Below are 22,839 nucleotides of genomic sequence, written 5' to 3'. Positions count from 1 at the left end.
AACGAGTGTGTAAAGCAAAAAAAAACTTTATATCCGTGCCAGAACATTTAACATTGATGTTGAAAGGCAAACTTAATTCAACTAATGGTTTTTGCTTACTATTGAATAAACAAATTCGTCAAGGATTAAAAAAAAAAATTGACTTTGTTATGGACAGAAATGGAAAAATATTACAAACAAACTCTCCATGTTTTCTAAACAAGCAACTAAGCGCATTAATGAAATAAAAATGTCACGGGCAACAGGTTGCTCTTTTCTTATTGGCTTACGGGTCGTATGAGTCATGTCAGGCAGGCGCAGGGATTCCTACCCACTTATAATGTGCCTTTGGCTGGTCGCATTTAATACGCGTTAACTTCATAAGGTTATTGAATTTAACCCAACCTTCCAAGCAGCAGCAGCAGCAGCAGCAGCCACCCTCATACCATTTACTCGAAGGCGTCTCATAAATTAACTTTGACTTTGACAGCATAAAAGACATTACGCATACGACCCATCAGCCGGCAGGCAATGCTGATGGTGGTGGTGGATACGGCAAAGGAATAAGGCAAGTGAGGCGACCCGAGCAACAGACCCAGTTGAAATTCTATTCTTTAAGGGAAAGGAATTTCAGGGTTCCGCTGGGGCGTGAAATATTTCTCGAAGACATTCTGCATTTTTATGTTGAATGGGAAATGAATAAGTTTAAATCACCTACGATTTTGCATTGTAAACTGTGGCATTCGCAGTTTAATTCAGTTTAATATGTGCGGCATTTGTACGAAATTTGCCAATTTAATATTTGTTTTAAATATTTATAAAATATAAGTGCAGACTCAAAAAGGATTGCTATTTAAATGTAAAATCCACCATCAAGGACTAGAACATGAATACGAAATGAAAATATTTTTATTTATGGCAGGGCATACAAAATATAATAAAATAGCAGCAAAATGAGCAGCGAATAACAAAAAAAATTAATAATAATCATAATAATAATACGTAAAAAGTTTTATGGCTCGACGGGCGCAGCAATGAAAAATTGGTTCTACACGCCATTCCCACAGCCAAAGATGATGATGATTATAGGGATAATGATAATAGGGATGATAGGACCGTGATGATGATGATGAAGGGAATATCTGGGGGACAGGCAGCTGTTCGTGAAATTCTCGCAAACAATGTCCATGAATTATGATTATTGGCGGCCATTTTGCGATAATGTCATGCCCATACACACACACATACACACACCCGCGCACACACACGCATGCAAATGGCGATTCAATCGATGCCACTCCCACTTTTGAGCCGCCCCTTGAACCCCTGACCCCCCTGACCCCCTTGACCCCCTTGATCGCCCTCTGCCGCAGATTAGTCGATTCAATGACGAGATTTAATGCCCAAATTGGTTAACTGCCTTTTTGGCCCAGGAATTTGAGAGGAAAATTGCCCAACGGGAGATTTAGGTGCTCCGTTTGATGGAAAATTATGGAGCACTACGAGAAACGCAGCCATTAGGCTGAATACCCGTATCTATGAATGGTTATAAAATGTAATTTATAAGTTAATTAGGCACTCGCATAATAGCCTTCTTTTCCCTTAAGTAGTCTAAATGATTTAACCCCAATCTGTGCGGAAGAGGCAAATCATTTTCCATTGCAACTCAACTTAGATTTCAATTCAACTCTCGCATAATTACCGGGAATAATCAGCTTTGCTGTTTTTAAGCAAATCTGTGCTCTGGTTTATTCCCTACTTGCTTCTAACCTACTTTTTGTACAATTCTGACCCCGACAATTTCAATTAGCAGATAAATCGTAAATAAACAAGTATTCGTGGGCAAAAACAAAATAGTGGGAATGGAGCAATTAGCACATTGCCGTGCCGTTGTGGCGACCTTGATTTGCGGATGATTTGGTTCTTGGCTCCTAATTGCTTGGCCAGCACTGTGAATCTATGAACAATCTAATAATCAATATATGCACATACATATGTACGTTCAATGTGAATTTTAGAGTTCATTTATTTTGCATAACAATATGTACCAAATGAAGCCATTCAAAAACACACAACAAACAGTAACAAACTCGTTTCGCTGCAATAGAAAAGCACACAAATGTTCGCGATTTCGCGCAGTGTACTGTTGATTTTTCGTTGCTGTTGCTTCTAGTACATTTGCTGCATTCAGTGCTGTAATTAGATCTGGGTGGTGCAACTGCGTTAAACGAAGCTTGTGGCAAAAGTTTTCCCCCCGTCGGCAGTCATAACCACCGTAATCGCAATCATGAGCACAATTTCATTTCATTTCCAGAATTTTTCCTCAGCCCGTGGAAATTGAAGGATGAATGGGATGGGATGAAGGGGTGCCGATCGATGAGTAGGTGAGAGTTTTGCGCTTTTCGAGTGCGTTTAATGAGGCTAATAAAGTGGAGGCCAAATGCCCCCAATGTCCCCTGTGTTCCCCTAATGCCTAATGTGCTTATTGCATAATAATTGATTTTTATTGGTCGATCCACAACGGTCCGTTTATACATTTATCCAATATGGGGCTTTAATAATATGCAGCAAATATTTCACTCCATTTAAACTCATTTTTCTATATACGTGTATGTATTTTTTTTACTGGCATGGGAAGAAAACATTGCATATTTGATCAATTTAATTAAAACCTAACCGTTTTTACACTAGTATTTATTTTATTTAATTGTTTTTAATGCACTTGTTAATATCCTGCACTTAATGTGGTTTTTACTTTGGCTTTGCTTTTTATCGCTCACTTTTGGCGCAGTATGAGCTATTTTTTCATGTTGATGGCAGCCAGCAGCCTCTTTTTTTCGCCACGCCCCCTTGGGAGGCGTGGCCCGCAAAGTGGGCATAATGTTTAGTGCCTTTTGTTGTAAAGAGTCTTCTTTTTTTTACCATTTTGTGCTCTTTACTCTTTTTTCGCGTCCAACTCGAGCACATAAATTTAGTGTACGAGTGTGCGTGTGTAATGTGCTGCAGCAGACACACACATACGCAATCACATATAAAGCGGGGAAAATGTGGAAAAAAAAGCACATACAAATAAATGGCAAAGGAAAATGCACTGCAGTGACTTCCTAAAAATGCGAAATATCTTTTTTACCAGCCACCATTCATTTACTACGTATGTAATGGCACCATCTATTAAGTCCTTTAAGAGTTTAGCTGCATAAAAACTATATTTCTGCCTTAGTGTTTTTTTAGTTAAATGCCAAGAAATTACAATTTATTTTCACATTATTTATTAAATATAGCTGTCTAAACTGAAATTTATTCGTAGTGACAGTTTGTCAACTATCGCCTTTGCTCCTTTCCATATTTATTTATTTTCGTCCAAGTGACCTTTTGTCGTTTATGTCAATAAAGGTCACTCTTATGCCAGCCTCTTCCAACTTAATATTCATATATGTATATGATTGAACACAAATTTCTAAAATACCATGTGTTGGCCAGTAAATATTCTACAAAAGAGTATCGGAAGTGTGAAGTGTCGACATGCCTGAAGATAAACACTCTATGTGGGCACTTATTTTATTTATTGAAAGGAATACGGGGGGCTAATTTAACTGCAATGCAGTCGGGCCAGGAGCGACCACGCCCACTTGGGAAGTTCTCTGCGGGTTATTGTCATTGTCCACTTTCGTTATTACTCGTAAATGGATTAATGCGCCTGGGCCAGGACCACTGGAGTGCCCCCTGCTGCTGTCTCTTTCTTTATCATTCAAGCCGTCTCTTTCTATGCATTAAGGCTAAGTCCGTAGGGGGTGTTCCATTAAAGTTGCAGTAGAAAGCTTAAAGGACCCTAGACCTTCGTTCATCTTGAATATTTCATGATTTATTAGGTTTTTTCGTTTTGGCATCAACCTAATTCTTTTGACACATTCATCAAAATTCGTAGGAACTTTATAATTACTAAAATTATTTTGTGTGGCTATTTTTTAAAAAGTGTCGCATATTTTCTTTTACCCAATTCAAATCCAATCAAATCAATAACAATTTTACAGAAACGTCGCGCTTTTAATAATCCTTTTTTTAGCCCAATTTATTATAGATACTAGTAGCCGTCTTTGTTTTCCCTGTACTTTCACACTTAACTTTTTCCTGTAAACAAATTCTCCTTGGCAGCTTTTGTTGTTCTTCTCTTTGTTTTTGTCACTCTTGAGCTTGTTTCTTTGGTTTTTTTTGTCTGTTATTATTGTCATCGTTACCTTCGTCGGATACATCTGTCCCATTCTTTCTTGTATATATTATTTTGTTGTTGGTTTTTTTGATTAGAAAGCTAGGACTTAAAAAGGGAGGGAAGAATGCGCTGAAAGTGTGACGGCAAAAAAAGTGTTGAATGATACTTTTTTTGTTTTTGAAGGCGTCAAACGCTCGTAACGAAACACAATGCAAATCCCAATCCTGCGCTCTTCGTCCTTTTGCCTTTTGCTTTTGTACGTGATTTCTTGCGGCAAACAAAAGGATGCGAACCGACAAGAAAAACAGCAAAAATAATAAAGAAGAGTTAATTAGAAAAATGCCTTGGTCGGCGTGGTTATGGTTACAAAGGAAGAAAAGGCAAGAAAATGGTAATCATAAAGGCAGCAGGGGGTAAATAGTTTCACAAGTACTTCGTTTTGATCAAGTAATCAGGTATATAATTAATGACCATAATGATTTATATTTGGAATATTTGTTGCCCATATTTTTGTGTTCTTTAATGCTTTTGCAGCAGCCACAGATATTTTGCTTTACTTCTCTTGTTTTCACATTTCCATTGTTGTTTTTCCAACGATGAGTGCTAAATTACTGCCGCGCACTCTCTTACTTACTTACCCAGTTAGTAACTTACTTAGTGGGGCTTATGGCCCAATAAGTTATTGTTATGAAAATGCCAAGACAAAGGACGAACGAAAGGAATGCAGGCGAATTAATTTATGTTGGCAGAAGGCGAACCGAACAATACGAAAAGGGGGCGGGGCAAGGACATTAACCAAGTTGACAGGGAATTAGTGGCGCACATTTTTCAGCCAAGCAAGAAGATGACAGCTGTGAAAGGTGAGAGAGGGCCACATTCTGCTCAACTGTAAAATTGGTCGACTAAGATTGTTATATAGAAATAATAACGACATAAAATGAATAAAAGTCCAAATATCGAAAGAAATGCCTCGTTGAACTCGTAATTCAGAGACATTTTATTATTATGACATTTATGACCCTTATGAAAAATAAGGAAATATTTTTAAATTTTGGCAAACCCATTTTATCGAATTTTAGTAATAAAATAATAAGTTTTTGGCCACAACTTTAAAAATAATTGTCCAATAATGGAATATCATACCTCGTTGAGCTCGTAATTAAATTTCCAATCAAACTGCATTCAAAAGTTGGAATTTAATTTTTTTGCCATTTTTTGCAAATTTTGATGATGTAACCCCTTACAAAAAATGCGAAAATTTACCAAAAAATGAATTTCCTAAAATCGGTCAAAAAGTGATAGGGGTGGTTAGATTTGGTAATTAGCTACTCAAAACAGTTATTCTTTCCTCTTTATGATCATTTTTGGCCAAGTTATGATTAAAATGCCCATTTAAAATATTTCAATTTTTGCCTAAATCCGTTTTTTCGAATTTCGGTCATAAAATAATCAGTTTTTTGGCCACAACTTTAAAAATAATTGTCCAATAATGGAATATCATACCTCGTTGAGCTCGTAATTAAATTTCCAATCAAACTGCATTCAAAAGTTGGAATTTAATTTTTTTGCCATTTTTTGCAAATTTTGATGATGTAACCCCTTACAAAAAATGCGAAAATTTACCAAAAAATGAATTTCCCAAAATCGGTCAAAAAGTGATAGGGGTGGTTAGATTTGGTAATTAGCTACTCAAAACAGTTATTCTTTCCTCTTTATGATCATTTTTGGCCAAGTTATGATTAAAATGCCCATTTAAAATATTTCAATTTTTGCCTAAATCCGTTTTTTCGATTTTCGGTCATAAAATAATCAGTTTTTTGTCCACAACTTTAAAAATTATCGTCCAATCATGGAATATCATACGTCGATGAACTCGTAATTAAATTTCCAATCAAACTGCATTCAAAAGTTGGAAGTTAATTTTTTTGCGATTTTTTGCAAATTTTGATGATGTTACCCCTTACAAAAAATGCGAAAATTTACCAAAAAATGAATTTCCCAAAATCGGTCAAAAAGTGATAGGGGTGGTTAGATTTGGTAATTAGCTACTCAAAACAGTTATTCTTTCCTCTTTATGATCATTTTTGGCCAAGTTATGATTAAAATGCCCATTTAAAATATTTCAATTTTTGCCTAAATCCGTTTTTTCGAATTTCGGTCATAAAATAATCAGTTTTTTGGCCACAACTTTCAAAATAATTGTCCAATAATGGAATATCATACCTCGTTGAGCTCGTAATTAAATTTCCAATCAAACTGCATTCAAAAGTTGGAATTTAATTTTTTTGCCATTTTTTGCAAATTTTGATGATGTAACCCCTTACAAAAAATGCGAAAATTTACCAAAAAATGAATTTCCCAAAATCGGTCAAAAAGTGATAGGGGTGGTTAGATTTGGTAATTAGCTACTCAAAACAGTTATTCTTTCCTCTTTATGATCATTTTTGGCCAAGTTATGATTAAAATGCCCATTTAAAATATTTCAATTTTTGCCTAAATCCGTTTTTTCGATTTTCGGTCATAAAATAATCAGTTTTTTGTCCACAACTTTAAAAATTATCGTCCAATCATGGAATATCATACGTCGATGAACTCGTAATTAAATTTCCAATCAAACTGCATTCAAAAGTTGGAAGTTAATTTTTTTGCGATTTTTTGCAAATTTTGATGATGTTACCCCTTACAAAAAATGCGAAAATTTGCCCAAAAATTAATTTTTCTAAATCGTTCAAAAAGTGATAGGGTTGGTTAGATTTGGTAATTAGCTACTCAAAACAGTTCATCTTTCATCTTTATGATTATTTTTGGCCAAGTTATGACTAAAATGCCCATTTAAAATATTTAAATTTTTGCCTAAATCCGTTTTTTTGAATTTCGGTCATAAAATAATCAGTTTTTTGGCCACAACTTTCAAAATAATTGTCCAATAATGGAATATCATACCTCGTTGAGCTCGTAATTAAATTTCCAATCAAACTGCATTCAAAAGTTGGAATTTAATTTTTTTTGCCATTTTTAACAAAAAAATTATAAAAAAGGTTTTTTTTTCATAATCCGTGAATCTTGATTCCTATAGAGTCGGTAACGCGACCTTCAGTTACATACTGTTCAACGAATCTAGTCTAGCGTTTTACTCTACGAGTAACGAGTATAATGAATAACACTTCAGAGCAACCAAAGGAAAAGAAATTAACGTAGGATCCGGAATGGACTGAAATAAAAGCCAGGATATTTTTAACCCACTTACTTTTCCTAATTAGTCGCAGCTTTGCCAATTTCTTTAGAAATTTCAGCAATTTAGCTGCCCTCCTTCCGTTCTTTTCTTAATCTCCTGCATACAGGGCGTATACTTAACACGCTTTTATGACTCGCATTTCCAGCAGAGTTTTCACCCCTCATGTTTCCTGGACTTGGTTAAGTTTATATGTATATGAAATTTACAACACATTTTGTGGAATAACTTTAATAGGCGTCTATAAATTTACAAAATATTATGTTATTTATACACTTGCCTTCTGGGTTTTTATGACCCCGACTTTTGTGTAGGGTTTCGTTTTCAGTCATAAATTAAACGTAATTAAAATGCATGTGAAGCCGACACACACATGCTTCCTTTTTTCATCAATTCCCAATTAGCATCGGAAATTATTATACATTTTTGTGGGGCCATTAATCGCTGTCCATTAATTGTCATAAAATTGCCCCATTAAAATTTAGTTCAATAGGAATTTGATTCGTTTACGCTCACTTTGTAGTTAATTGCTAGTAATTGATTGGCATCTGAGTATTTATCAAAATATTGAAGTCCTAGAATGCTAATTAATTTTCAAATAATTCGCTCACCTATTGCTGTGGGAGCTATTAATAAGTACATAATTTCATCTTTGAACTTACCATTTTCCCGCTCCTTGATTTAGCTTTTTCAAAAGCTTTTTGGAATTTTCTCCAATGCCAAATTGTTGCGCATTGCAATGCGTGTGCGTAAGTGTGTGTGGGTGTTCCGTTCCATTCCATTTCGTTCCGTTCCGCCTGTTGCCGTCCCGTTACCCGCGCTCACTCAGCATCTCTTCGTTTTTGGATGTGTACTTCGTCGATTCCGTCGTTCGATTTCGTCGCTCTGCTTTTCGTTTTGCCGCCGTCAGTGCTGTCATTTCAAAAATGACTAAAATATTTTGTTCAATTCTGAAAGTTTTGTTATTTTTGATAGCTGAAACATAAGGCAGATAAGCACCCATCAGATGATACCACCTAGAAAGTATAAGTACAGTTTTAATAAAATGGCTAAACTTTGATGTACACACGTTTAATTTATGTAAGCACCTAATATATAATTAGAGATCAGCAGTTTTCTCAATATTATTGCCTAAAGGATAAAAAAAAACTTTTAAGCTGCTGTGTTCGAGAGCACCGTGAATAGTTACAATTTTGGAGGAGTTGCCTCCAAAAGGCCAGCAAATAGCTAAAAGGCCAGTCGCGTCGAAAGCGTTCGCTCGTTTGGCTGGCTGTTTTGCGGCTCGGCTCTTGGCTTTCGGCTTCTGTGTTCTTTTCTTCTTTTTTTCTGGCCTGACTCTGGCCCATTGGTGTTGCCTCAGTCACCGCATTCGGTTCGTTCTGTTTGCGCCTTCTGCCGCCGCCTCGTGCACGCGCGAAAAATTCCGAAAAAACACACACACGACAAGAAAAAGTAGTAGAAATGAATTTGAAGACATGCATACTTACGCTACGCGACAAATGTACACTATAAATACGAATGAAAACAAAACAAACAAAAGACAGCAACTATTAGCCATAACGCAGAGAGGAGCAACAAATTGATATCGTTATAAATAAAATGTGTCACGAAAATGCCAACCCTGAAATATAGTGGACTCTCGAGCGAATCAATTGAGGTTTTAATTATGTTTTGGTTATAACCGAAAATAAATAGACATTTTCCGAGCACGAGCAACAGTTCCAAAGTGGGTAAAATCCAGTTGGGTGGTGCGATGATGCTAAAGTTCGGCCTGGGGGTGTTTTCTGTGTAAGGATATTGTAGCAATCCAGGTATACTGGTGCACAAAGGTGTCAGAAGGTTATTAAATATCTCAAAAGTGCTAATGTCTGAAGTGAGATTAGGTGATGTGCGATGTGCGAAATGGAGATGGTTTCAGGGTCTGGAAATAAACCACACTGCATGAAATTGTGAGAATTCTAGAGTCTGCTTTATAATTTTGTTGGTGCAAAGCAAATATGTGACTGCTAAAAAACTGATAATTTGTTTGTGCACTGCACAATATTTATGATTGGTATCAAACACAGAAGTAGTCACTTTCAAACTGCTGTGTCTAAAAGGCAAATACAACTGGAAAAGTACAAATAAAGCTGACATTATATATAATGTTAAACACTAGTAGCCTGACAGAAAGCAACTAAAGCAAATCCAAAGTAATAATTAGAAATAATTAGTTTGGAAACTTCAAAATGAATAAACGTTTCCATATTCGAACAAATATCTACCCCAATTTGGTTGATTTTTAAATAGAAAAGCATAATTTCATAAGACTTTTTGATTGTGATGGTGTGGCCCATGAGAATTAGATTGATTGAGAAAGCCAAATGGAGGACAGCCTCTTGTCACAACTTTCCAGCAATCTGCAATGAAAATGTTGAGCCCCCAGCTCTTCAGCCGCTTCCTTTCTCCAACTGGCAGGTGCAATGCGTGGAAAGTGGGTGGGTGAAATATAAGTGGGTGGCAGTGGGTGGTAGTGGGTTGGGTGGGTGGATAGAGGTTTTAGAGAGGCCCGAGGCTTTGGCTTCGTTCTTCGCTCGCCAAGTGCCGCCGTTGCGCTTGACACGTTTTTTTCTCTTGTTTTTCTTGTGCAGCCTCAGGTTTTCCACACAACCCAACCACCCAACTAACCCCCCGCCACCACCACCCCCTATGCTCGCTGGGAAAACCACTCCATGTGTGTGCGTGTTGGTGTGTCACTTTGTTGTGTTTATGTTTTATTTTCATTTCGTGTTTCTTTTAATTGCCAACTGCCTAGTGAGCGTGTCCTTGAGCCGACTCTCCACCCCTCCTACTCCCGCCCCTTTTCACTCTATATTTAAACGCATCTTTTAATGATTTTGCCCCCGAACCAGCTGCAGTTGCCAAAAGCAAAATAAACACTCAAAATTGAAAAGAGTATATGTATGTATATGTATATGGACTGTATGAGAGAATCAGCTAGAGATTCTCCCATCGTTTATGAACTATTTTCATTATGCCAAGAGCCCATTATTGCCATGATATATGAGCAGTCACAGATTAGAAGCTATGGAAAATTCTGACAAAATGTTAAAAGACTTAAAATGGTATTTTTGAATAATATGTTAAATACATTCCAAATTGTATTGCTATACTGAAAAACATGCAATTCACTTTTTCATGGATGATAGCAATTCTTATCACTGTTTTCTTTCCCTTGTCCAATTTGCTGTACAAACTATATAGTATATTGTTTATAGTACATACATCGGCATTTGTTGAATGGGGTGCGCTGAATTGATGTGAATTCAATTAAAACGTCGCCGTCTGAGTTTCCCAAGGAGGAGGGCAGAGATGAGCGGGGATATAACTATAGAATGAATGAAAACAACAGAATACGCTGGTATCTGATTGATCTGATATGATCTAGATTGGTTTTACCATTTCCCTCCCCAGTGGCTTCTAATTGGGTTTTTTCCATCTTAATTTCTGAAATATGTTGGGCTTAAAGTGCGTATGCGTTATTTGAAAAATACTTGGCATACATTGCGTATGCGTAATTTGAGAAAATCATTCTAGTTACTTATTCTTTATGCATTGTGAAACTCTATTTAACAGCATTGCTCTTATAACTCTGGCACAGCTATCTTGACCTTCCACTTGCCCTATATTCCGCCCAAATTTTCCACCCCCATCCAAGTCCTTTCCCCCATTTCCTTCATTGATTATTAGAATTTGAAGTGCAGTCGTGCGGCTCAAACAAAACTTGGCGAATTCATAATATGCATGGCAAATGGGCGAAAAGTTGTAGGGAAAACGAGTTGCAGAGAAAAGGCGGAACACTTAGACATTACACGGGTCCAGTTCTCACCTAAAAAGTTTCAACCTCCTCCATTTCCTCAATATTTTTTACTTGTTGTGCTTTTTGTTTGTTATTTGAACAAATTCTTATACTCTGTGTTTTTGTTAGCCAGGGGATGTCCTCCTGGTTTTTGCCGTTGCTCGTGCAAACAAAAAATAATGCGAAGGAATGCAATAAAACCTTGTCAACTTTTATATTGCTCCGCTGGCTGAGTACTTAGGGAAAGACAGAACAGGAGGGCGATTGCTTCAAGTGATGTAAATGCGAAGGGGAATTAAAGGTATCCTTAGCAAAACAGAAATGGTTCGCAAAGGGGCAAACTTGGAAGGAGAGCCGAACAAGTTATGCCTTAGCATTGGCATTTAAATGGAGCGAAAAGGTCATAGCAACTGGAAAATGGAAAGAGTTATCAAAAGAAGATTTTCTTTTAGTCAAGCTAATGGAATATTTCTTGGAACTGTTAGCCTTATTCACAAGAAACATGATTAAGTAATTTCAAATCAAAACTGAAGTGTATATATACAAAAAATAAGTGAAAATGTGCCCGAAAACGTCGAAAACCACTCCGCTCCTGCTGATTGGCGGAATTTGCTTTGTCATCGTGCTGGTCGGCATCACCGGAATAACCCTGATCAACAACATCAATCTGTCGAACATCATTCGACTGAACGAGAAGGTGGCCAGCGATAGTGTTAGCAACAATGAGAACCAGATCAAGGAGTTGAACTATGTGAACAATCATCCGCGGAATGTATATCTCAAGTTGAATGCCAGCCGGGATGACGCGGAGGATGAGCCAATGCAGAAGGAGCAGGAGCAGCTGGAGCTACCCAAGGTATCTGCTGTTGTTGGTGGCAGTGCGCCAAAAGTCGGCGATAATCAATTGAAGGAGTCGTCGGAGGGCATTTCCGCCTCCATGTCCACCTCCTCGCACACTTCTGCCGGCGAATTAACCTCAACTGCTTCCGTTGGTGTTGCACCTACGTCTGTGACCGCGCCACCTTTGCCCTTTGGCGGGGTCATGTACAACCAATCCGGCGGTTTGATTGATTACGAAAAACGCAACCAAGTCGTCAAGGTGAGTCCAAGGGTTAAGGCCCGTCTGTCTGCTCGCCTGTCGGCCTGGTAAATGGCCGGTGAAGCCCAATTGGGAGTATCCATTTCAATTTGCTGCCCTTTTTGCTTAAATATTTCATTAAATGCGGCAGTAAATATTTTCCAAATACATATAACTTATATTAAACATGTATGTATTTACATCTGCATTCCTCGTGAAGTGGTATACTTACACTTCTTCCTTCAGAATGATTCTCGAGTACCGGTGGGCGTGCTGTGTGGGGTAAAATAGCAATATAATGCTCGACTAACAGACAGATATACTAAGACGGTTTCTGAAACACAGGGGGCTTGTTGAACACAAGCACATTACATAGAAAAACAACTTGGCGAGGAGGTGTCAAGTTCTTCAGTTCCTCGAAAAAATCCTCGCAAATCGCACACTCGCAAACCCCCGACTAACCTATACCTCTTAAGGCCGCCCAAGCCGCCCAACTTATCCGCCAGTGAATGTGATCTAAATCTTGGCGTTTATTACGCTCACTTGGCTCCTTCTCTTGTACAATTGCCATTACGTGGTTGGCCAAAGCCAAAGCCCCTCTATTTTTGGCGCAGTGGAGCAGGGGTCGGGGCAGGGGCGGCGCAAGGGGGGAGGTCCTGTGCCAATTGCTTTACGCTTTAACGGCTCAAAAGCCCGTGTCAACTGGAAAGTAGATACGTATAGAACGTGGAAAACAGTCGACCTTGGCAAAGGCGATGCGCCTAAACAAAATGCAGTTGCAAATGCACTGAAAACAAAAAGGAGGGAATAAAGTGGAGGAAGTTTGCAGTGTTCAAACTGATTTGAATGAGCCTTAATTGATACTCTCACTTAATTAACACGCAACTACAACATTTGGCTACAATCAAATGCCGAATTGCACTTGAAAAGTGCCAATCAAAGTGAATAGGATTTACTTGTGTGGGATATAAAAAGAAAGAGAAAACCCCGAGGACAGCTTGATTAATTTGAATGAGAACTTGAACCCAGATTGCATTTTATTGACTTAAATTTCCATTTACGAACTGGAGATGGATATACACACTATCTCAATCACTGGGACAATGATTTCCATTTGCGAGAAGTTGGGGGATAGGACTGCAAAATTGTGTGCAAATATAGCAGGTGAATGTGTGATTACGATTTCTCGGAAAAGCTGGCTGTGATATGAGGGGTGAAATACAAATGAAGACATTTATATATGAGAAGAGTAGCTTAAGAATTGCAATTTTCCCTGCCTGCTGCAAAGGACTGAGGAAGGAGCATCCGAGCGGAAAATCTGAAGAATAACAATCTGTTGCAATTTAACTTGCTTGTTCCTTGTTGGCTTATTTCATCGCCTGTTCGCCCCTAATGTTTTATTCATTGTTTCTCTCCGATTATTTCTCATTGCAGGTGAGTTAGCTTGAAATTGATGATACACCATTGTAATGTGGGCGAACTGGGCCAACTGGGCAAACTAAAAGATGTGTATAACTAAAGCTGGCTGAGTGCGCTTACATTACTGACATTGCTTACATTTCCGACAATAATCAACAATAAACTTGATCCCTTTTAAATATGAGCAAATGGCGCATTCCTTCAAGCCTTATTAACATTTCAAGTTTACAATTTCCTCTTGAAAAGTCTTAGCCTCGCTGTGGAATTTCCATTGTTTGGCCATTTTTCTGCCATTTGTTTTCCTTTGCCCCTATTGTTTTGCCTTTTCTGTGCCGCCTTGTTTTGCCTTTCGTGTTCTACACATGTCGGCAGCTAATAATCGAATTGTGTTTAGCCATTTGTCCGCCCCTACTTGCTAATCTCCGCCCCCAGAAAACAAGGCACCCAACTGCCCGCCGCCACCCATTTTTCCACCCATTTTTGTCTATGCAAATTACAACGGGAATCGGAATGAAAAATTGCGTTGGTGAGGGTGGTGGGAATCGAACGAACTAGGCATTGAAAAGCCAAACGCAGACAACTGAGCCACTTGTCCAAGGTGAAAGTAAGTGGGCTGAAAAGCGGGAAAAACAGGGGAAAGCGGGGCGAAAATCGGTGGAAAGTGAGGGAGAAAAGAGAGGCCTTTTGGGGGGACAACATTGCGTAGCATTGACCAATTCAGCTGGCCGCCAAAAATCGCAAAAATTCGAACAGTGGTACAAAAAAATTGTCACCTCATGATTAAATTATGTTTTTTTACAAAAAAAGATTTATGATGAGATGTAATGATGAGTGATTTATAGAAACAAAGATATGCGATTTTGATGGATATTGAATTTTTGGCCAATTTTCGCTTGAATTCCCCGTCATTTTCACTGTGCGGTCATCAGTTGGCTGAAAAGACCAAATGACAAAAACAAACACTAGTGCAATGCTGACACTAACCCAGTTTTGTTGTTTGTGTTGTCATTCGTCCTCGAATCGGATCAGTGTGTATGTGTGCGTGGCCATTGGCATTGGTAGATGTATGGGTATGGGTATGGGTATTTGTATTTGCATTTGTGTTTGTGTGTGCGTGAGTGTATTTGACCGATGGCCATGTTTTTGAGCATTTTGACCGCTTCGTTTTGACCAGTATCATTGTCAATAGCACAGGGTCAGCAAGCGGGTTAAAGCAGCTAGTTAAGGAGAGACAAAAGCGGTGGGCAAATAAAAGGATTATTTGGCGGGAATCTAAGAGGAAGCGGTTCCAAATTCGTGGTTATTCTCCAAAAAACTTTCTTTCTTATCAAGTATAAACTGGTTTATGAAAATATATTCTTTTGGGGAAAACCCTTAAAAATATTCCTTTTTTTTACTCTTTTGCCTTGCATTTTGTCTTTGGAAAAACTTTGGTTCATATTTAAACCACGCCCCCACATTCACAGCAGCTGCCGGCGCCTAAATGCAAATAGTTAGATTGTTTTCCCAAAGATACCGTGCAACAATTACAGGGGAACGGGTTTGATGGGCTTAAGAACTTTATACGGAAAGTAGATATCCACAAATTCGAAACAATAAGAAGAAAATGTATAAACTATCCACAAATTCGAAACACTAAGAACATGTATCAGCTAAAACAGGTATGAATATACATTTCGGCTGTTTCTAATAAATATAAATAAATATTTGTACACCACTGTAAAATCCTAGGGCAGCAAAAAATCGAGTTACTTGGCTTAAAGAACTCCTGCGATTTGGCGGAATATATTCTGAAAGATTTGGAGACAAAGGCGAAGTGAAATGAAAGCTAGATTGCAGGAGGAAATTTGAAAGAAAACGCTCTCGCCGCGTCTTTTGCATTATTTTATGGCCTCAAGCGAACGATTTTTCTTTGCCAGAGTTTCTGGTTAAACTTTTCCGCTGCCACGGAAGTTGGAAATGCTTTTTTTCCCTTACCGTTTTTTGGAGCTTTTTTTTTTTATTTTTTTTTGTTTCAGTGTGAGTGTGCATATTTTTCCGAACAATTTTCAACTTTTACTCCTTTATGGTATTTTGCGGTATTTTTGTTGCTTGCACTTTATCTTCTGTTTTGTTCCCCTTTTGTTTGGGAAAAACTTTGCGCTCGGAAAAGTTGCATTGAAAATATTTTGGATTATTCAATTATGATGCAGCCCCGCATTTTGTGTATTCCATCCGCATCCTTCTCTCTCTCTATCTCGCTCGGTTGCTATCGCTTTCCCTGTCTCTGTAATTTTTGCAGTTTCAAGTTTTCATTTTTTGGCTGTAAAGATTGCGCTCGTAAATCGCCCAGTTCTCCAGGGACTGTCATTAAACTTAGATGGAAAAGGACGGGGACCAAGGCGGGCGAAAATCGGAACATGGCAAGTGATCCGGGTGGGGAAAAGGACGAAGGATATATCTTGTTCTGCGCGGGGCTTTTAAAATGAGAACACGACTGGAATGAAATGCCATCAAGTGAATGACGAAAGTCACGTGCCAGCGGCTGACGGAAAACAATTCCAGCGAGTGCCAACATTCAGCTGTGGCATGCCTCAAACTCAAACGCAAACTAGAAGTGTGCGACAGTCTACACTGCGCGAAATTGGGGCACGACAATCAAGCTACATAGGGACAAACATTCCATATTATGGGTCAGAATATGAAATATTAAATGCCCAGGTAACTAGAAATCACAGGAACGCTTTCTGCTTCATCATATTACCACAAAATAACTTTCCGCTTTTGATATCACCACAAAATGACTTTCATTGGCAACTAATTAAAGTAAATACTAATTTATAGCCATTGAGTTTTTATAATCAGACACTAAGCTCAACAGAAAGCTATATACTTGGAAATTATTAAGAAACTTCAATGGCAAATTTTTACGTTTTGCTTCCGAGCAATAAATGCATTGGTATGTATTTATTTTTTGGTGCATTAGTTGTGCACCTGGCGTCCTGGCATGTGGACATATTGTGACATCTGACGAGTGTTTGCCCCACTCCCAGGGATTCCTGCTGGTTGCTAAGACATTCCACTGCGGAAATGATGCTCCAACATACCAATATACAAAAACACATACGTTCTGGCACAGGTAGTACTACTTTTTTAGGGGTGGAAAAGCTTGAAGAACCTTTTACAATTCGAATTAATATATGCAATTTTTGTTGGATCGTTTTTGAATGTGCCTCAAAAGTGGTTTGATCGTTGTTTTAATCGGCGCTGATAATGATTTTTGGCACCTCCAATGTATATAAAGTAGCCTTCCGCGCGAGTGCTCACTGTAGTGGCACTCACGCACAGCCATTTGAGTCTGACATTCCTGCGCCTGTGGCACGTTTTGTGCGACGTTTGCACATTGCCAGGATATAACTTGATGCTTAATGAAGACACCCAAACACACAAACACAGCAAAGCATTCGCACAACGACAATAAATCCAGATAGATGGATGAGCGTGAGGGTGTGTGTGTGTGTGTGGGCCGCAAGATTACCAAAATTATTCAATCAATCAGTCAAATCCATCAAGCAATTTCCGTGAATTAGTCGACCTGATGACTGGGATACTTTGCTCTTTTGCCAGTGCTCAGCTACCACTTAAATTGAAAATTAAATATAGTTTCGCGGTACTGGAAAGGAAACTATTGGAAATGTATAATTAATAATCATTTCATTTAGAAAAACAGGCAGCAATTGACTATTATTTCAAATGCGAACCTTTCATATTGATTGCTGCCCATTAAAAGGGATATATGTGTATACAAACCCAACATTATCCACCTCCACCTCATCGAATACCTCCAATGTTCTACTACGCACTTGACATTCCTGCATGTCATCCATCAATCTGAGCTGCGGCTCATTAAATCACGCAAATCTGGGAAGGCACAGCCGAAGGGAAGAGCGCAAAAGTTGCTTCAATTTCAATGCCTGCTGACCCCTGAACTTTGTCCTTGGTCTTGTTGGGCATCCTTTGTCCTTGCTGCTTTGCGCACACTTTCTGGCAGCTGTTGTAATCCGTTTAAAGTGTTTTTGCGGCTTGTAAACATTTCGACTTTTAATTCACTGACTGCGGTTGGTCATTCCGCCGCCCTCTCTTTCTTTCTGCCATATACCTGTCTCTTGCTGACCACCGGCTTTGGGGTACGTAGTACGTACTGCACATTAAGAGGGTAATTCACAAATAAAACATTGCTAATTGGGTAAAAATACCTACATAGATGCAGTTACATTTAATTATACAGGAAGCATTAATAAAATGCTAATTAATACAAATATACATACATATACGAGTATATGGTATAACATAAACTGCCGTCCATTTCAACTTGTAACGAAGCGCTCCACCTATTTATCCATGTTAAATTAATTAGGCATCATTTTGCAGCATTGAATAATGCAAATTTGGTACCATTTATGCGTAACCCCAACTCAACCCTGACCTTCAACTGGGTGGTGACCTTAACTCCTTAATGGCTGGGGGTTCGAGAGATTTAAGTGTTGCGTGATTTCAGCTGTGGGTTAAGTGGGCTCGTTTTGGTTGGGATTGTGCAGTAGGTTGTGTCAACGCGTTGGACTTTAATTAATTACCGGGAAAATTGTTAATATTTGTTCAGCCCTCGCTTGTCGTTTTCGCTTCCACTCGTTTTCACCGAAAGCAGCCAAAGCAAACATGGAAAGGAGGAGAATATGGCGAAGTCGCTGGTCCTTGGTCCTTGCTGAGTGCTTTGTCCTGCGGTCGTAATTTAATTTTTGCAAAAAGTACCCAAAATGAAAGCCACACCAAACGTGGGGAGGGAGAAAGAGAGAAAGCGGCGCTCCAAAGTATGCAATGCCGAATTATGCTGTGTGTGGCTGTGTGTGTGTAAGCGGAAGTACATGGCAAAATGCAAAATAGCGGAGGCCACACCAATGCAAACACACACACGCACCCACACAGGTGCACAGCCAAATACTTGCACTAAGCCAAATGGAAACTCAACAAAAAAAAATGAAAATAAATAAATTAAAAAAGAGAGAAGCAGCAGGCTAATTGAAAACCCCGTGCTCGAATATAAAAGTTACCTTCAGTGCAGAACTTTTGTACATTATTTTCAAATTAATGGATTAATTATAAAAACACATTTTTCACCGCGAAATAGCTGAAACTACTATTCCATTCGCAATTAACTAAGTTGCTGGTATATTTTTAAATATATTGCAATACTTTAGAAACACGGGCTTCTGGCAATGAAAACGGTTTTCCGATGTCCATTTCATTACCATTTCTGCGGCCAACTACGTGACTTCTCACATCTGAGTGTTTGCTGCGTGTGTGTGGGTGTGTGTGTGTGGCATTGGGCGATATTCAATTACAAAAAAAAAAAGGAAAAAGGAGAAAGGAAAAAAGGTAAATCAACTCAAACACACGGTCGCACTGACGTATGCAAACATTTCAAGCCGAGTTGAAAGCGAGAAACTAAATATGAAACGAATTTCGGCGAAGGCCAAATATTAAGCAGAGTGTAAATATAGAAATAACATGAAATGTGCGGAAATCTGCATATTGTATCCATGCAAAATGATTGCGATTTGCTGAGGTTCCCCCAACGTGGGATTGTTGCATACGCAAACGATTTTCAATTGTGATGCTTAAAGTGCAACTATTGGTTTTGGGTGCTCTAAGTGTTGGAGCGCATTTCATTTAAATTGATATAAATCAATAAAAGCTGTAATGAATGCTTACAGTATATTCATTTCAATTGCATCTAGATATCTAACGAATTTCCAATAATTTGCACTTCAGATGATGGAACATGCGTGGCACAACTACAAACTGTATGCGTGGGGCAAAAACGAACTGCGTCCGCTTTCGCAGCGACCCCATTCGGCCAGTATCTTTGGGTCCTACGATCTGGGCGCCACCATAGTCGACGGCCTGGATACCCTGTACATAATGGGACTGGAGAAGGAGTATCGCGAGGGTCGCGATTGGATCGAGCGCAAATTCTCACTGGACAATATCAGCGCAGAGTTGAGTGTTTTCGAGACGAACATTCGATTTGTGGGCGGCATGCTGACCCTGTACGCCTTCACCGGCGATCCACTGTACAAGGAGAAGGCCCAGCACGTTGCGGACAAGCTGCTGCCCGCCTTCCAAACACCCACGGGCATTCCATACGCACTGGTCAACACCAAGACCGGTGTGGCCAAGAACTACGGCTGGGCATCCGGCGGCAGTTCTATCCTGTCCGAATTCGGCACACTGCATCTGGAGTTTGCCTACCTGAGCGACATTACCGGCAATCCACTGTACCGGGAGCGAGTGCAGACCATCCGCCAGGTGCTCAAGGAGATCGAGAAGCCGAAGGGCCTGTACCCGAACTTCCTCAATCCCAAGACGGGCAAATGGGGGCAACGTAAGTCTTGCCAGAATCTTCTACTGACTGCAACTAAAACTCTGTACTTTTCCGCAGTTCACATGTCACTGGGCGCCCTGGGCGACAGCTACTACGAGTACTTGCTGAAGGCCTGGCTGCAATCCGGCCAAACGGACGAGGAGGCCCGCGAGATGTACGACGAGGCGATGCTGGCCATTTTGGATAAGATGGTACGCACCAGTCCCGGCGGTCTGACCTACGTCTCAGATCTCAAGTTCGACCGGCTGGAGCACAAGATGGACCATTTGGCTTGCTTCTCGGGTATAAGTTATTTAGCATACATATATGTGCCCATTATTAATCAACTTGCCCACCTTTTAGGCGGCCTTTTCGCTTTGGGAGCGGCCACGTGGCAAAACGATTATACGGACAAGTACATGGAGGTGGGCAAGGGCATTACGAACACCTGTCACGAGAGCTACATCAGAGCACCCACTCAGCTGGGACCCGAGGCCTTTAGGTGCGTAGTTCGAGGGCCCAGGAAAACGTTTATCTAAACCCATGATCTAATGCATCTGATCTCTAACGCATGCAGATTCAGCGAAGCTGTGGAGGCGCGAGCACTGAGATCGCAGGAGAAATACTACATTCTGCGGCCGGAGACATTCGAGAGCTACTTTGTGCTGTGGCGACTCACGCACGACCAGAAATACCGCGACTGGGGCTGGGAGGCGGTCCTCGCCCTGGAGAAGCACTGCCGCACGGCGCACGGATACTGTGGCCTGCGCAACGTCTACCAGCAGGAGCCGCAGAAGGACGACGTACAGCAGAGCTTCTTCCTCGCCGAAACACTTAAGGTGAGTATCTCGTTCGGCGGCCAAGCCTAAATCACATTCAATCAATTGCTTCCCTTGCAGTACCTCTACTTGCTGTTCTCGGACGACTCGGTGCTGCCGCTGGACGAGTGGGTCTTCAACACGGAGGCCCATCCGCTGCCGATCAAGGGGGCGAACGCGTACTACAGACAGGCGCCCGTCACGCTCCCGGTCTCGAATGCATCATAAACGGGCGCCATGCTGCGCAGCTGGCTGTTCGGCCTGTCCCTAGCAATGCACCTTACTTAGCTCGCGATATTTGGATACCTACACGTGTGTGTACAAGATCGCAGCTTCTTTTTTCTTTTTTTTTTTCTTTTGTATAAGTTATTAGTTAGATTACGTGATGATGACAACTGCGTACGAAAGATATTGTATGTTTACAATCACACACACACGAGAGAAACTGTCAATGTAACATATTTATAAAGCTTGCACATATATAGGAACGTAAACTTAAACGGATATATCGTAGTTTAGTTCTTACTGTTTGCACAAGTTTCTCCAAGTCTCTCTCTCTTCTTGATTTGTTTTATGAAACGAATAGTAATCCAAATAGTTGACTGAGGTGGATGGTGGGCAGACCTCAATTTCCATTTAAATGCGAATGAAGTAGACGTAGGCAAACAATCTCGATATTAATTATGATATGATATATAATATGATATATGTGTAAATGTAAAACTCAGGTGTTCTTATTATGATTTTCCTTGCGCTCACACAAGGCAATTTTTCACTAACCAGCTACGTAACTATCTCTACAAGCATTCTATACGCAATTCTCGATCTGCGACTATATCTCTGCGTGGATTTATGGCCACTTGACAGGCATTTCGATGGGTCTACTCTGCTGATTTCCAATTCGACTATTTGACAACTTTATTTTGTATATAATTTCTACTGACTTTCCTCGCAAAATAAAGGCAGAAGAAACTCGAATTGATATTTAACAAATATATATTCTTACACAATATTGTTTACTTTGTAGCCTAAATATTTAAATATAAATCTAATATAGAGTCTAGCTTACTTTATGTGACGAAACAAATGTAACGCGAATTACCTTAAATCGAGAACATCAAGCGAAAAGAACGCAAATGAATATATATATTTAACGTAAATAAATAATTATATATTTGTATTTAATTAAATCAAATAAAACGTAGGCAATTGTTAAAATAAATTAATTATACGATGGCACGAGCCGAGCGAATGGTAATTTAATATTTAACAACTGTAAAGGTTTTTTATAATAATAATACCGACAGTAATCATATTTATAATTCTATTTATAACTGTAATCCATAGTCTAAGCCACAATGAACGCATGATAAAAGAAATATAGACGTTATTTAATTGTTTTTTTTTTGTAACATACGCAGCTTGTTCTGTGTAAAGTGATTTAACAAACGTAAAAATAACATAAAACATAAGCTAAGACCCTAATGTAAAACAAAAGAATTTTAAAGAAACATTTTAATATCAAATCGAATTAAACCAATAATGAAGAAATCTAATAAACCGAAGCTAACAAACGTAAAACGAGCAAAATGCTGAAAAAGAATAGGAAGAAAAAATGAATTCGATACTAACTAAGCATAAATTTAGTCTTTAGAGCAAACCTTTTTTTGTTTAGATCAAATTAGAATTGAGGCCAATAGCGAGATATATGATATATCCGATTGTAATGCCAAACACACAAATTCGAATGGCAGTTTGTAAATGCATCAGACACAATACATTCATCAACTGCAGTCCCTGAGCTGCTGGAGATGTCCAGTGTATTTTGCCTAAATCATAAGTTTAATAAAGATCTAATAATTAACTTA

General features: G+C 39.2%; 1 protein-coding gene across 20 annotated transcripts in view; it reads left to right on the top strand.

Moving 5' to 3' along the window:
- LOC6551461 (mannosyl-oligosaccharide alpha-1,2-mannosidase IA) overlaps window positions 1–22,839 on the top strand; it is a 50,101-nt gene extending 27,262 nt beyond the window's left edge. For 19 of the 20 annotated variants that reach the window (XM_026982650.1, XM_026982642.1, XM_026982639.1 and 16 more), the window contains 5 exons: window positions 19,562–20,174; window positions 20,232–20,456; window positions 20,517–20,655; window positions 20,731–20,992; window positions 21,053–22,839. In XM_026982650.1, coding sequence (XP_026838451.1) covers window positions 19,562–20,174; window positions 20,232–20,456; window positions 20,517–20,655; window positions 20,731–20,992; window positions 21,053–21,199 — 1,386 coding nt within the window. In that variant the 3' untranslated portion in view covers window positions 21,200–22,839. Of the gene's footprint in view, window positions 1–8,665; window positions 9,076–11,708; window positions 12,356–19,561; window positions 20,175–20,231; window positions 20,457–20,516; window positions 20,656–20,730; window positions 20,993–21,052 lie in introns of those variants that run through there. The other variant, XM_001977216.3, reaches the window with a different exon arrangement.

The sequence above is a fragment of the Drosophila erecta genome, unplaced genomic scaffold (assembly GCF_003286155.1).
Source record: "Drosophila erecta strain 14021-0224.00,06,07 unplaced genomic scaffold, DereRS2 tig00000152-arrow-arrow-pilon, whole genome shotgun sequence".
Lineage (NCBI taxonomy): Eukaryota > Metazoa > Arthropoda > Insecta > Diptera > Drosophilidae > Drosophila > Drosophila erecta.
The sequence above is the reverse complement of the archived record's forward strand: the minus strand, read 5'-3'. Positions and strand labels throughout refer to the sequence as shown.